Source organism: Denticeps clupeoides, unplaced genomic scaffold (genome assembly GCF_900700375.1).
Source record: "Denticeps clupeoides unplaced genomic scaffold, fDenClu1.1, whole genome shotgun sequence".
Classification (NCBI taxonomy): Eukaryota; Metazoa; Chordata; class Actinopteri; order Clupeiformes; family Denticipitidae; genus Denticeps; species Denticeps clupeoides.
In genome coordinates this window covers 430,610-447,414 of record NW_021630084.1, presented here as the reverse complement: position 1 = coordinate 447,414, position 16,805 = coordinate 430,610, and the positions used below count along the sequence as shown (strand labels likewise).

The window sequence follows — 16,805 nt, the reverse complement described above, 5'->3', positions numbered from 1 at the left end:
GGAGGGTAGGTGGGGAAGTGATTGAGCTGGGGGTAGCCGGTGAGGAGGGCGGGCCAGGCATGAGGGGTGGAGCGCCATAGAGCCCCCTGGTAGGCATGAGGACCCAGCTGGGACAGGCAGGCCGCAGAAGGGGCTAGCCGGATGGTCTGGCAATGCCCCCCCCTTGGCACCAGGGGCGTGCAGTGAGAGGGGCTGCACGTGCCAAGAAGGCATCAGCCTGGGGTGTCTGGAACAGTCGCTGGAGGCTCCGGGACAATCTCCCTGCCCAGTGCAGGGGGTGACACAAGACGTCTCAGAGGGAACGTGTGGAGACAGGGCCCACACGTAGCCAGATGGATCGGCCCTGATTATTGTGTGCAGGTACGAGGGTCCGGGGCAGCCATGCGGGACCACGCCGGGGAGCCAGGCCGAGGGTCCGGGGCAGCCATGCGGGACCACGCCGGGGAGCCAGGCCGAGGGTCCGGAGCCGCCATGCGGGACCACGCCGGGGAGCCAGGCCATAGCCCTTGGAGGGGGGGCTCTGTCAGGATTGACTGCAGCTGTGCTTATCACCGGTGGCCAATCCTGACGCCGCATAAAGGCCGGACTTTTCCGCCCCTTCGGGAGGGACGGCATTTTTGTGAACTTGCTCATGAACTTGACCTCCATTCGTGAAGGTGTTTATGTTTTTATGTTCTTGAGTTTATGTTCCCAACATGTCACACCTCTGCGCTTCCTTCCCCCGTAAGTCCGTAGTCGTGACACGTAGTCAGCATGCTACGAAAGGTTTATGTCCCACAACCAAAAGGACTGGGATGTGAAACTTCCACTGGTGCTCATGGCCATCAGAGAAACTCCAAATGAAGCAACGGGTGTGTCTCCCTCCGAACTGATGACAGGCCGGCAAATGACATTGCCATTACACCTGCTATACCAGCCAGGAGACACCAACCTTGTCACCGCCTACACCACTCACCAGTACCGCGATGAACTGCACTGGCATTTGAGAACCACATTTACTTTTTGCCCAACAACGACTCCAAAAGGGTGCAGAAGGCCAGAAAGCATATTACAACCGAAAGGCATCACACCAAGAACTGGACGTGGGTGACAAGGATGCTGCTTGAAGGAGAAGAGGAGTTGTGTGTTGTCAGCATAGCAGTGGTAGGATAATCCATGTGAGGAAATGACTTCACCAAGTGAACTCGCGTAGAGGGAGAAAAGGAGAGGACCTTGCACTGAGTCTTGAGGGACACCAGCCTTGATTTCTGGCTCAGCTCCCTCTTCACCAGGACAGATCGGTGGTGTCCCAATCTGCCTGTCGATCTCCTGCTCCCTTCTTCCCTCACTTGTGAACAAGACCCTGAGATACTTAAAACTCATCCACTTGGGGCAGGATCTCTCTCCCAACCAGGAGTTGGCAAGCCACCCTTTTCCGGTCGAGAACCGTGGTCTCAGATTTGGAGGTGTTAATCCTCATCCCAGCCGCCTCACACTTGGCTGCGAACCTACCCATCAAGAGCTGAAGTTCAGAGCCTGATGAAGCTAGGAGGACCATCTGCAAAAAGCAGAGACAAGATTATCCTGTCACAAAACTCAACACCCTCCACACCCCAGCTGTGCATAGGAATTCTGTCCATATAGGTTATGAACAGAACCGGTAACAAAGGGCAGCCCTGGCAGAGTCCAACCCTCACCGGGAACAGGTCCAACTTATGCGGCCCAAGCTCACACTCCTCTGGTACAGGGACTGAATGGCCCTTAACAAAAGGCCATCCACTGCATACTACTGGAGCGCCTTCCATAGGGTGCCCCTGGGGACACGGTCATAAGCCTTCCCCAACTCCACAAAACACATTTGGATTGGTTGGGCAAACTCCCATGCCCACTACATCACCCCAGCTAGGGTAAAGAGCTGGTCCACAGTTCCACGGCCAAGACGAAAACCACATTACTCCTCCTCAATCTGAGATTCAACTATCGATCAGACCCTCCTCTCCAGTACCTTGGAGTAGACCTTTCCAGGGAGGCTGAGGAGTGTGATGCCCCTATAGTTGGAACACACCCTCTGGTCCCCTTCTTAAAAATGGGGACCACCACCCCGGTCTGCCAATCCACCGGAACTGCCCCTGGTGTCCACGCAATGTTGCAGAGATGTGTCAACCACGACATCCCTATAACAACATCCATAGCTATGAGATACCCAGGATGGCTCTCATCCACCCCCCGGGCTCCGCTGCTGTATAGCTGTTTCACTACCTCAGCAACTTCTGCCCCTGAGATTAGACAGTCCATACCAGCTCTGGTTCCTCCTTGGAATGCGCATTGGTGGGATTGAGGAGCTCCTCAATTCCTTCCACCGCCCGACTATAGCCCCAGTCGAAGTCAGCAGCTCCCCATCCCCACTGTAAACTGTGCGAGTTGCTGCCTTCCTCTCCTGAGGTGTCGGATGGTTTGCCAGAACCTCTTTGGGTCCAATCAGTAGTCTTTCTCCATGGCCTCACCGAACTCCTCCCATGCCTGAGATTTTGCCTCGGCGACTGCCACTGCTGCACCCTGCTTGGCCGTCTGGTACCTGTCTGCTGCTTCTGGAGACCCAGAGACCAGCCATGCCCTGTAGGCCTCCTTCTTCAGCCTGACTGCTCCCCTAATCTCTGGTGTCCACCAGCGGGTACGGGGGTTACTGCCCCAACTGGCACCAGCCACCTTGCGACCACAGCTAGCAACAGCTGCCTCAACAATTGCAGAGTGGAACAAGGTCCATTCGGACTCAATGTTCCCCACTGCTCACGGGACGCGGTCAAAGCTCTGCCAGAGGAGGGAATTGAAGACGATCTTGACAGGTTCTTCTGCCAGACATTCCTAGCAGAACCTTACTATACGTTCGGGTCTGCCAGGCCTACATGGCATCTTCCCCTGCCATCTGATCCAACTCACCACCAGGTGGTGATAAGTTGACAGCTCCGCTCCTCTCTTCACCAGAGTATCCAAATCATATGGTCACAGGTCAGACGATACGACAACAAAGTCAATCATCGACCTGCGACCTAGGCTGCCCTGGAACCAAGTGTACCAGGGGCATCCTTATGTTCGAACATAATGTTCGTTATGGCCAAACTTGCGGCTTGCACAGAAGTCCAATAATGAAACACCAAAAAAGCCCGACCACCAGGCTTAAGCTTTGGTGGTCCGATCCCCAGAGTTATCAGTTATATCAACATGTTTGCGTGCTGTGCTGCAAGTAATAAGACTCTTTTATTTCATTTTCATCTCTCCAGCATACTCTATACTGTATTTGATTAAGACTTGCATGACATAACCCTTGCTTGATTGAATAAATTTACATTTACATTTACAGCATTTATCAGACGCCCTTATCCAGAGCGACTTACAGTCAGTAGTTACAGGGACAGTTCCCCTAGAGCAACTCAGGGTTAAGTGTCTTGCTCAGGGACACAATGGTAGTAAGTGGGATTCGAACCCGGGTCTTCTGGTTCATAGGCAAGTGTGTTACCCACTAGGCTACTACCACCCTATATATACAATGCTCAAAAAAAATAAAGGGTACACTTAAACAACAAACTGACTCTAGCCACAATCACACCCCTTCATGACACAATCTTCAGCAAGTCCCACCATCGCGAGAGGTCTTTGTTTGCCATAAGATGGAGGCAAGGACACATATTCTCCTGTGTATTGTAATATGCAACCCCTCCTAGATCCCAACACCCTCCCAGATCTCTCAATTACAAGAGGTCTGAAGGGGAATGCTCAAGCTCTGCGTGTCACATAATTTTAGGCTTAAAGGTCATATTCATCGGAGAAGTGTGTATTTTTTCCCTTAGCGCAACACACACATGTGACAGGAATAACAATGAATGTGGAGGGGCTGTGAATCCTCCTCCAATTCCTGGATGACATATCATAAAAATATAAACCCCAGCGTCTCTGCTCAGGCCGTAAAATCAGCCTCAACATGACATCAATCCATGTGTTTACCAAAAAGCCTTGTGGCCTGGTCTGCATTCTTACATTCTTCTACTCTGCATGTGCAGAGAAGCAAAAAATATATCTCGCTTACATATATTTTCTCTCAGCTCTGTATTTTTACTGTGCTAAGGAATGGGATCCCTTAGCACAGTAAGCATCCACTGTCTGTTGTACCTGACATGTTCAGGTATTGTCTGGTAATTGTGTGTGTTTGTTGTGTACTGTATTTGGAACATGGAAACTGAGCTTTTTATGGCAACTGGTCCTTCCTGTTTCACAGTGGACATGAAAAGAAATCTCCCATATTGCCAAAAGCATATAAAAAGCCATTCTTATGCAAGTAACTCTTGTCTGCCTCTGGCCGTCCGGGTGTACCTGAGCACTGAGTGCATCCCAGTGATTCAAGCAGGCAAATGAAAAAGTGTCAGGCGAAAGGTTTAAATGGCTTTGTTTGATAAAAACACATTATCACAACATGGAATTTTGTCATTTGTTGGTAATGGATAGTAAGTGGGATCATTATTTGATTTCAACTCTTTTTGAAGTCCTTGCATGCAAAAAGTATATAAACATTATATCTAGATTATAAAAAAAAAGCGGCAATAACAATTAAAAATGCAGCCTTGTGCTACAGTTTGGACACATGGGTCTGGTGCTTCCCAGAAGCCGAATGTGTGTACTGTGCAACAGGTTTCAGGTGTTTGCTGACTGTTACCCCTGGCAACTAAAAGCCCTTTCACCTTGAACAGACCAAAAATGTGCTCCCTTTCTGCCCCAGTTCCTGGCCAAGGACAAGAACTGTCCCCTTAACACTGGCCAGCTGTGTCTGGTTCTCTGGCTGAACATGGAAGATTTCAGAGTCAGTACATTATCAGCAACACCGTGCATGCTTCTTGCAAGCTACTGCCATTAGCCCTTCTTTCCAGCACTTAAAGACATGGCGTCTGGTTTTATTTTATCAAGGAAGACTAGATATGAAACTACAGACTACCTCCCCCACTGTTTCTCTGACTCTATCAGCCCATCTAAAAAGCCTGCAAGGTTCAGCAATATTGCATAACTCTGGGGAGTGGACTGGCACTCGCAAAGAAAATAATTACCTGCCTACAGATCGAGTCAGTCATGACACATTAAAGCATATGTTTTAAACTTCTCCACTGCCATCTAAGCAACAGGCCTCAAAAAAATTTTAACTTAATGCCCTAAGATGCTTTTTCAGAAAAAAAACAAAATAATTTTTTTAAAAGAAGGGGGTGATTAATGTTTCCTAATCATAAACCGATTGACTAGGTCTCCATTTTGTGTCCAAAACAGTCAATGACTCCACTAGGTTCACTGTGGTATCTGGCATCAAGCCGTCAGTAGAAGGTCCTGTAAGTTGCGAGGTGGTGATTTTATGAATCAGACTCATTTTTCCAGGTACATCCCACACATACTGGGTTGGATTAAGATCTGTAAAATATGTAGGGCAATTCAACACCTTCAACCCACTGTTACTTAAACCGTTCCTGAAGGATTTTTGAACCCTTCAAGTACACCTCAGTAAAGTGACAATGGATTGTGTCCTCTGCTTTTAACCCATCACTCATAGTGAGCAGTGGGCAGCCATGACAGGGAGCAGTGTGTGGGGACGGTACTTTGCTCCTTTTGCACCTCAGTGGCACCTTGACGGATTGGGATTCAAACCGGAAACCTTCTGATTACGCGGCCACTTCCTTAACCACTAGGCCACCACTACCCCAGCAACATTCACAGACCTTCCTCATAAAAAAATCTCCACTTTCACAAAGTAATGTGTGTCTGTGAACATGGTGGTTATTCATTTGCTGTAGCTGATATTGGAATTGTCAATTTCGTTGTGTCACTGTGTGCTGACAATTTTTTCTGCTACCAACACTAAGACTAAATGTTCGTTTGCTTCCTTCACTTATTTACATAACGCGTGGTCATAATGTTATTACAAGTCTATGACAGCAAAGATTTTAAGTACATTAGCAGCATTCCGGCGTTTTATGGCCTGAAAACTGCGCGGACATAACGTACACAACAAAAATTGCGTGGTCACGTGGAGCGCGCAGACACCGCGCCGGCCAACCTACTTCAATACGTATCAAACTCGCTTACATAATACTTGGCCGGCTGCCAGCGCGTCCTCGCAGCACCTCGCCTGCCGCTGTGAGGTCAGTACTTTACCGTAAAGCGGCGCAGAACCGTAGCAAACTTGCGTAAGCGGCCAGCGTGTCCGAGTCCGGGAGCGTTCGCGTAACCCGCGATTACGCAACCGAAACGCGGCGTCCAGCGAACGAGCGACGCTGTCAATCGCCGCAGTCGCAGGTTGAGCTGTAGCGCGGCATCAGCGTGACGGGCGGTCACATGACCGCTGGCCATGAACTCCAGAAATGTGAGGCTGTGACCTGCGCCAGCCAGCTGCTGTTTTAAGTCTTTTTCATCAGTAACAGTGAACTGACAAAAATAGTTCAATACCAAAATTTTATGTTTCTTTTATTTAATGTACTACAATGTAGAACAAATATTATCAGTACAGTTATTAGAAAAATTTACAGTTTTGGTAACTAGGTCACAGGTCACCTTTAAATTGTGCCTGTAGTGCAACAGTCACATGGTCTTTATTGTCTTTATAGTTAATAATTGGGAATTTGGTGCCATGGAATGAGTCCACCTTAAAAAAAGGAAATAACTGGAAAATGTAGGAATTGACAGCCCTCATGAGAATAGCAGGACCTTCTGCATAGCTCTTCTGATAGGCACTTTCTCATCCGGCAGGCTGTCAGGGATCATCCCAGCGCTGCGATCGGCGCTCAGCCGCAGCTCCGGCCTACGCTCCCGCGCCACCTGCAGCCCCGCTTGGCTCACGTTGCGACAGAAGTCCAGTCTCACCTCAGCCAGGCCATGCCCATGGGTCACCACGGCCTGTAGGGTGGAGTCGGTGAGCCGCGAGCAGTTCTCCAGGCACAGCCTGCGAAGGCGCCCGCATCTCTGCAGGAGGCTGACAATGTCGTGGTCTGTGACGTGGCCACAGCCTGACAGGGTCAGGGACAGCAGGTTTGGGCACCTGTTCAGAGAGACCGAGATAATGGGAAAAAGGGAGGGTTACAGGGAGGATCACGTTCACGCATGATGTGTTTAGAGTCTAAACTGACTGAAGCCAGGACTTTCATTCTCAAAACAACTTGAGCACAGCTGGCCGCTGGTGTTGTGCTTTAACTAACCTGAAAGATAGGGGATTAGCATGTTTGGAAGAGAGGCTGTCTCTCTTAAGATAACAGTCTCAAGAAAAGAAAAAAAATGTTGGGTTTCCGGCACGAGTGTGCTGAGTGCTTCAGGCATGGAATCAGATAACAAACAGTTACATGGATCAAGGCCCACGCAGAGTCATGTGTCAATAGGTGGTAAATGACACTTATGGCGAAACAGCAATGTGATCTGATCTCGGGCTGTAGTGTGGCTTAGTGGGTAACTGATACTTATCACACACACACATCCAGCTGGAAATTGCTCAGCATGCAAAAAAATTTTGTGGTGGTATAATCAATAACTTGGGGTGATGAGGGGGTTTTAAATCAAATCTAGCTGATTGTTATGCTGATGCTTTTTTTCAGAGAAAAGCTGAATGTGTTTATGAGCTGCATTTTGAATGTCATCATCAGAAAAAAAGAAGTGTTCAGTCTTCTGAGCTGTGACCCATGTCCTTAATGCTGAGGAAGTGCTGCAGCCTGCTGGTGGACTCGCTCCAGGCATTGAGGCTCACACACAAACACACACGTACACACACGGACACACGCACGTGCACAGCTGATGGCAGCCGCTCTGGGGTTGTCATCCACATTCGCCGATGCAGATTACATAAAGACTTACATAATCTTGCCGTTTTAAACCACAAGTGAGGCAAAAACACATTCCAGTTGCTTACTGATGCTGTGGGTGCTGTCCCAATAACCCCTGATCGGGGGTAGGAGGAGGGACAACGTCCACGTGGCTGTTGTGGGGCTGAGATGACACTCTGTGTTGATAAAAGGATAAGTGTAGACACAGGAAGATATAGGGCAGGCAGGGATCTAAAGTCGTCAAATTGGACGGATTGTGTTAAGAACGTTTTCTCTTCCCTTAGGCTGATGAGTGTAATCAGGATATACAAGCCTTACCCTCCCCCGTTACATAACAGTGCTGTCCTCTTTTCTGGCACCTCCCTTCCTTTGTGCAGATGTCTGTGTTTTAGTAAATGCATCTCGTATTCTCAGAACCTCCAGTACTGCTCGCCTGGTCCCTCCATCGCTAAAAGTGAAAGGAAGACATTCATCTAGACTCTTCTCCGTCTTGGCCCCTCGGTGGTGGAATGAACTTCCCCTCGAGGTCAGAACAGCTCAGTCACTGAGTATTTTCAAACGACAGCTCAAGACCTTCTTTTTTAAAGAATATTTAGATTAACTTGTAACTTTCTTATTATCGAACTTGTGTACAGAATCTACAACAGAGTGAATAAAAAGATTGTATTCATAGTTGGGGGTCCTAGTCAACCGGAATTGATCTCTGCATCGATGATAACTTTGGATAAGGGCGTCTGCCAAATGCTGTAAATGTAAATGTAAAGGGACATATATTTTCTCTGCTACACCACCAGTCTTCGTTTGACTGCAGCAATGAGACACAGAGAGAGAGAGTGACTTCCAGCTGCTACAGCATTCATTTCGCAAGAACAAGAAAATTATGTTTAACTACTATTCAAAAGTCAAGTCATTTCAAATTTACTTGAGCTTTAAAAACATGAGCCTTATAGAAAATCTAAAAAAAATTATAAGAAACACTGACAAAGTTAATAAAATTCACACAACACTAATCTTACCATAGTTATGTACAACATTGACAATGTCTGGATAGAATTTTTGATTAGTTATTGATCAAAACAATCAAAAACAAGGACACGTCTAAATGACCCCAAACTGTCTGAGGGAATGGTCTCATGCCAGTTCCACTCATGGCATCATAAAACCCAGCAGAGCACTGGACTGTGGCTGCACACACTTGCCTCTTTTGTGTTTGAAATGCTGTCATGATTGATTACTGCTTGTGTCATTCAACTTGTCTGCACACTGACTGGCCTGGTGTGTTTGGTGGGATTCAAGTAATAGTCACACCAAAAAACCACAAGCACAGAACTGAAGTCATGTGCATTTATGAGGGGTCGTTGTTTTGCCCACTGTGATGTCATACACTATGATGAGTTGTTTGCAGAGTAATCTTTTTAAGATAATTTCACCTCTGCTTTTCCAGTACAGCCACTGTGAGAATCAACAGAAATTTTTAAAATGACTGAATTACAAACACTCAATGTGGCAACGACTTGAACTGTTTAGTGTGAAGTGGGTGTATGTTCTAGCTGTGTAATCATTACACAGAATATACTATTAAGTCTGAAAAGAAAATTTCCTTCTGTAGCTAATCTAAGATGATTCATATACTGATAAAACCTGTATCATATTCTGCATGTTATGATTGTATGATGTTAGGGATATGCCAAAACTATTTGTTTTTATAATGGTATCTGAATAATTATTTATATTCAGTTAAAAGGTGTACATTTCTACTATATTTAATGTGTTTTTATATAGTGTCTCAAAGGTTGTCTAAGATTTTTGTAAATATTTCCTAAGAAGAAATATAACTAGAAGCCAAAATTCCAGGGGAAATTTTGATGGGCCTGTCCGGGCATTGGTCACAGCCGCGGGTGTAGCCTCCTGAACTGGTGTCAACTTTAAGAGCGGGCGGTCCTATTAGAATGGTCGATGGGTCAGGCACACCCATGCAGTCATGATGTTTGAATGATGTTGAAAAATTAGCAATTAACATTCTAAAGCTAGCATGCTAACGTCAAAAATGCTAACAGGGCGTGGCCAAGAAGGATGTTGCCATAAGAGCATGATTCAAAATGAAGTGGCAGCTTTTTGATTGTGTTGAAGGACAGTTATAGTCTTATTCTGTAGGATTTAATTCTTTCCATTAGAAATGCATTGAATGTTTGAGCGTTAATAACTCGGCCACGCCCAGTCCGATCGCTTATAAAAGTAATAGCACACCTCACACAATATAGTACTAATTTTTTATATGCAGCAAGCCAGTGTGCGTGCTTCGGTACGACCCGCATTAATTGCCGAAATGTGGAAAAACACAATAGTAACGTTAACACTAGAAGCCAAAATTCCAGGGGAAATTTTGATGGGCCTGTCCGGGCATTGGTCACAGCCGCGGGTGTAGCCTCCTGAACTGGTGTCAACTTTAAGAGCGGGCGGTCCTATTAGAATGGTCGATGGGTCAGGCACACCCATGCAGTCATGATGTTTGAATGATGTTGAAAAATTAGCAATTTAACATTCTAAAGCTAGCATGCTAACGTCAAAAATGCTAACAGGGCGTGGCCAAGAAGGATGTTGCCATAAGAGCATGATTCAAAATGAAGTGGCAGCTTTTTGATTGTGTTGAAGGACAGTTATAGTCTTATTCTGTAGGATTTAATTCTTTCCATTAGAAATGCATTGAATGTTTGAGCGTTAATAACTCGGCCACGCCCAGTCCGATCGCTTATAAAAGTAATAGCACACCTCACACAATATAGTACTAATTTTTTATATGCAGCAAGCCAGTGTGCGTGCTTCGGTACGACCCGCATTAATTGCCGAAATGTGGAAAAACACAATAGTAACGTTAACACTAGAAGCCAAAATTCCAGGGGAAATTTTGATGGGCCTGTCCGGGCGTTTTTCGTAGGAACGCGGGCATGCTAACATCAAAAATGCTAACAGGGCTTGGCCAAGGTGCTTCACATGAAATTTGGTGACGTTTGGAGCATGTTTAAAAATTAGCATGTTAGCATGCTAATGCTAGCATGCTAACATCAGAAACGCTAACAGGGCGTGTCCAAGATGCGTGACGTTAAATTTGGTGATGTTTGGAGCATGTTTAACAATTAGCATGTTAGCATGCTAACGCTAACATCAAAAACGGTAACAGGGCGTGGCCAAGATGCGTCACTGTAAATTTGGTGACGTTTGGAGCATGTTTAAAAATTAGCATGTTAGCATGCTAATGCTAGCATGCTAACATCAGAAACGCTAACAGGGCGTGTCCAAGATGCGTGACGTTAAATTTGGTGATGTTTGGAGCATGTTTAACAATTAGCATGTTAGCATGCTAACGCTAACATCAAAAACGGTAACAGGGCGTGGCCAAGATGCGTCACTGTAAATTTGGTGACGTTTGGAGCATGTTTAAAAATTAGCATGTTAGCATGCTAATGCTAACATCAAAAACGGTAACAGGGCGTGGCCAAGATGCGTCACTGTAAATTTGGTGACGTTTGGAGCATGTTTAAAAATTAGCATGTTAGCATGCTAATGCTAACATCAAAACCGCTAACAGGGTGTGGCCGAGATGAGTCATGTTAGATTTGGTGATGTTTGGACAATGTCCCTAATAAAGCAGCCAAAGGACCAGGGGGTCTTAATAATGTGGATGATTGTCATCCTAATGAAGCTGCTGGTTTAATCTGCCATTGAATTACAGTGCTGTCGCTGCTGCTGTATCAGTACCCCTTGTAGGACCCCCTTTGCTGGCAATGACACAGTAGCAGTACCACTTAAAAGGGGCCCCATTTTACCAATGCTACCAGTGCTAAAACTAGCATTCAATACATTTCAATGGGAAATGACCGTGTTTGATCGTTAATAGCTCGGCCACGCCCACTCCGATCGCTTATAAAAGTAATAGCACACCTCACACAATAAAGAACTAATTTTTGATATGTAGCACGCCGGTGTGCGTGCTTCGGTACGACCCGCATTAAGTGCCGAAAAAAGGCTGAAATAATAATAATAATAATAAATAAATTTTTGTTTTTCCCATTGACACTTTTTTGTTTTTTCAAATTTGTGCATAATCCGTAAATCAGACAGAGACAAACCATACGTCAAAAATTAGATCTTGATGAGATCTACGAGACACCATTAAAAACTTTTTTCTATGTCAAACCATCTGGACACAAAGTCCAAAAAAGTCCAATTTTGGACTAGGATAAGATACGCGTTCCGAAAACGCTTTTTGGCGAATTGCGCGCGGACCGTAAATCCGGCCGAGCCGAGCCATACGTCAAACCGTGCGGAAGGAAAAGCCGCACGACCTGATATGAGACTTGTGTGTGTGCTGTGAAGCGTTTGTTCGCAAATCTTAAGAAACCAAATTTTTTCACACTTTTAATGTTTTGATCACAATTTGTGGCCCTCCTGTAGTCCCCAAACAAGCAATCAATACGTCATTTTGTGCGGAGAGGTCAGGCCTTCGGCCTGACCTCTCCGTTTTTTTTGTGCGTCTGACGGCCTTAGCGTGGCAGCCACAAATGCGAGACATGGCATTTTTGCCCTTCTTCCCTATGTCCCATGTTTTCCTGACCACTGTTGCTGGTAGCAACACATCCAATATGTCAGATTGTGTGTCTCGGCGAGGCCTTCGGCCTCGCCTCGACTCCCGTGTCTCTAGCTTTTACGGCTGGTCGCAGGGAGCCAAAAACCTGTTCCCAGAACGATAGTAAACGGTACTTTTTACACTTTGAACCCGATTTGTGGGCGGGCCGTACGACCTACCAAAATAAACAATACGTCATATTGTGCGGAGTGGTCAGGCCTTCGGCCTGACCACTCCGTTGTTTCTGTACGTTTCACGGTTTTTGCGTGGCAGCCTTGAACGTAAGACGTGTCCTTTTTTGCTGGTCCAGCACAATAGTAAGTGGTCTGTCATGCTGACAGGCCCAAACTAGAAGCCAAAATTCCAGGGGAAATTTTGATGGGCCTGTCCGGGCGTTTTTCGTAGGAGCGCGGGCATGCTAACATCAAAAAAGCTAACAGGGCTTGGCCAAGGTGCTTGACATGAAATTTGGTGTTGTTTGGAGCATGTTTAAAAATTAGCATGTTAACATGCTAAAGCTAGCATGCTAACATCGAAAACGCTAACCGGGTGTGGCCAAGATGCGTCACTGTAAATTTGGTCACGTTTGGAGCATGTTAAAAAAATTAGCATGTTAGCATGCTAATGCTAGCATGCCAACATCAGAAACGCTAACAGGGCGTGTCCAAGATGCGTGACGTTAAATTTGGTGATGTTTGGAGCATGTTTAACAATTAGCATGTTAGCATGCTAATGCTAACATCAAAAATGTTAACAGGGCGTGGCCGAGATGCGTCACTGTAAATTTGGTGACGTTTGGAGCATGTTTAAAAATTAGCATGTTAGCATGCTAATGCTAGCATGCTAACATCAGAAACGCTAACAGGGCGTGTCCAAGATGCGTGACGTTAAATTTGGTGATGTTTGGAGCATGTTTAACAATTAGCATGTTAGCATGCTAACGCTAACATCAAAAAACGGTAACAGGGCGTGGCCAAGTTGCGTCACTGTAAATTTGGTGACGTTTGGAGCATGTTTAAAAATTAGCATGTTAGCATGCTAATGCTAACATCAAAACCGCTAACAGGGTGTGGCCGAGATGAGTCATGTTAGATTTGGTGATGTTTGGACAATGTCCCTAATAAAGCAGCCAAAGGACCAGGGGGTCTTAATAATGTGGATGATTGTCATCCTAATGAAGCTGCTGGTTTAATCTGCCATTGAATTACAGTGCTGTCGCTGCTGCTGTATCAGTACCCCTTGTAGGACCCCCTTTGCTGGCAATGACACAGTAGCAGTACCACTTAAAAAGGGGCCCCATTTTACCAATGCTACCAGTGCTAAAACTAGCATTCAATACATTTCAATGGGAAATGACCGTGTTTGATCGTTAATAGCTCGGCCACGCCCACTCCGATCGCTTATAAAAGTAATAGCACACCTCACACAATAAAGAACTAATTTTTGATATGTAGCACGCCGGTGTGCGTGCTTCGGTACGACCCGCATTAAGTGCCGAAAAAAGGCTGAAATAATAATAATAATAATAATAATAAACTAGAAGCCAAAATTCCAGGGGAAATTTTGATGGGCCTGTCCGGGCGTTTTTCGTAGGAGCGCGGGCATGCTAACATCAAAAATGCTAACAGGGCTTGGCCAAGGTGCTTCACATGAAATTTGGTGACGTTTGGAGCATGTTTAAAAATTAGCATGTTAGCAGGGAGCTGAAAACCTCTTCCTCTGTGCATTAGTAAACCACACTTTTTACACTTTGAACCCGATTTGTGGGCGGGCCGTACGACTTACCAAAATAAACAATACGTCATATTGTGCGGAGTGGTCAGGCCTTCGGCCTGACCACTCCGTTGTTTCTGTACGTTTCACGGTTTTTGCGTGGCAGCCTTGAACGTGAGACATGTCCTTTTATTGCCTTTTTCCCAGTGTTCCGGATTTATCCGGGTTTTCCAAACCCCCGTTGGTGGCACCGACTCGTCCCATATGTCAGATTGTGTGTCTCGGCGAGGCCTTCGGCCTCGCCTCGACTCCCTTGTCTCTAGCTTTTACGGCTGGTCACAGGGAGCCAAAAACGTGTTCATAGCACGATAGTAAACGGTACTTTTTACACTTTGAACCCGATTTGTGGGCGGGCCGTACGACCTACCAAAATAAACAATACGTCATATTGTGCGGAGTGGTCAGGCCTTCGGCCTGACCACTCCGTTGTTTCTGTACGTTTCACGGTTTTTGCGTGGCAGCCTTGAACGTAAGACGTGTCCTTTTTTGCTGGTCCAGCACAATAGTAAGTGGTCTGTCATGCTGACAGGCCCAAACTAGAAGCCAAAATTCCAGGGGAAATTTTGATGGGCCTGTCCGGGCGTTTTTCGTAGGAGCGCGGGCATGGTAACATCAAAAATGCTAACAGGGCTTGGCCAAGGTGCTTCACATGAAATTTGGTGACGTTTGGAGCATGTTTAAAAATTAGCATGTTAGCATGCTAATGCTAGCATGCTAACATCAGAAACGCTAACAGGGCGTGTCCAAGATGCGTGACGTTAAATTTGGTGATGTTTGGAGCATGTTTAACAATTAGCATGTTAGCATGCTAACGCTAACATCAAAAACGGTAACAGGGCGTGGCCGAGATGCGTCACTGTAAATTTGGTGACGTTTGGAGCATGTTTAAAAATTAGCATGTTAGCATGCTAATGCTAGCATGCTAACATCAGAAACGCTAACAGGGCGTGTCCAAGATGCGTGACGTTAAATTTGGTGATGTTTGGAGCATGTTTAACAATTAGCATGTTAGCATGCTAACGCTAACATCAAAAACGGTAACAGGGCGTGGCCAAGTTGCGTCACTGTAAATTTGGTGACGTTTGGAGCATGTTTAAAAATTAGCATGTTAGCATGCTAATGCTAACATCAAAACCGCTAACAGGGTGTGGCCGAGATGAGTCATGTTAGATTTGGTGATGTTTGGACAATGTCCCTAATAAAGCAGCCAAAGGACCAGGGGGTCTTAATAATGTGGATGATTGTCATCCTAATGAAGCTGCTGGTTTAATCTGCCATTGAATTACAGTGCTGTCGCTGCTGCTGTATCAGTACCCCTTGTAGGACCCCCTTTGCTGGCAATGACACAGTAGCAGTACCACTTAAAAGGGGCCCCATTTTACCAATGCTACCAGTGCTAAAACTAGCATTCAATACATTTCAATGGGAAATGACCGTGTTTGATCGTTAATAGCTCGGCCACGCCCACTCCGATCGCTTATAAAAGTAATAGCACACCTCACACAATAAAGAACTAATTTTTGATATGTAGCACGCCGGTGTGCGTGCTTCGGTACGACCCGCATTAAGTGCCGAAAAAAGGCTGAAATAATAATAATAATAATAACTAGAAGCCAAAATTCCAGGGGAAATTTTGATGGGCCTGTCCGGGCGTTTTTCGTAGGAGCGCGGGCATGGTAACATCAAAAATGCTAACAGGGCTTGGCCAAGGTGCTTCACATGAAATTTGGTGACGTTTGGAGCATGTTTAAAAATTAGCATGTTAGCATGCTAATGCTAGCATGCTAACATCAGAAACGCTAACAGGGCGTGTCCAAGATGCGTGACGTTAAATTTGGTGATGTTTGGAGCATGTTTAACAATTAGCATGTTAGCATGCTAACGCTAACATCAAAAACGGTAACAGGGCGTGGCCGAGATGCGTCACTGTAAATTTGGTGACATTTGGAGCATGTTTAAAAATTAGCATGTTAGCATGCTAATGCTAGCATGCTAACATCAGAAACGCTAACAGGGCGTGTCCAAGATGCGTGACGTTAAATTTGGTGATGTTTGGAGCATGTTTAACAATTAGCATGTTAGCATGCTAACGCTAACATCAAAAACGGTAACAGGGCGTGGCCGAGTTGCGTCACTGTAAATTTGGTGACGTTTGGAGCATGTTTAAAAATTAGCATGTTAGCATGCTAATGCTAACATCAAAACCGCTAACAGGGTGTGGCCGAGATGAGTCATGTTAGATTTGGTGATGTTTGGACAATGTCCCTAATAAAGCAGCCAAAGGACCAGGGGGTCTTAATAATGTGGATGATTGTCATCCTAATGAAGCTGCTGGTTTAATCTGCCATTGAATTACAGTGCTGTCGCTGCTGCTGTATCAGTACCCCTTGTAGGACCCCCTTTGCTGGCAATGACACAGTAGCAGTACCACTTAAAAGGGGCCCCATTTTACCAATGCTACCAGTGCTAAAACTAGCATTCAATACATTTCAATGGGAAATGACCGTGTTTGATCGTTAATAGCTCGGCCACGCCCACTCCGATCGCTTATAAAAGTAATAGCACACCTCACACAATAAAGAACTAATTTTTGA

The 16,805-nt window shown here is 45.8% G+C and overlaps 1 protein-coding gene across 1 annotated transcript in view; it reads right to left on the bottom strand.

Moving 5' to 3' along the window:
- Positions 1-6,453: 6,453 nt before the first annotated feature.
- Positions 6,454-16,805, bottom strand: part of LOC114782567 (F-box and leucine-rich protein 22-like) — a 38,750-nt gene continuing 28,398 nt past the window's right edge. Inside the window, exon 2 of the mRNA XM_028968395.1 lies at positions 6,454-7,042. Within this exon, the coding sequence (XP_028824228.1) occupies positions 6,694-7,042 (349 nt within the window). The 3' untranslated portion in view covers positions 6,454-6,693. The remainder of the gene's footprint in view (positions 7,043-16,805) is intronic.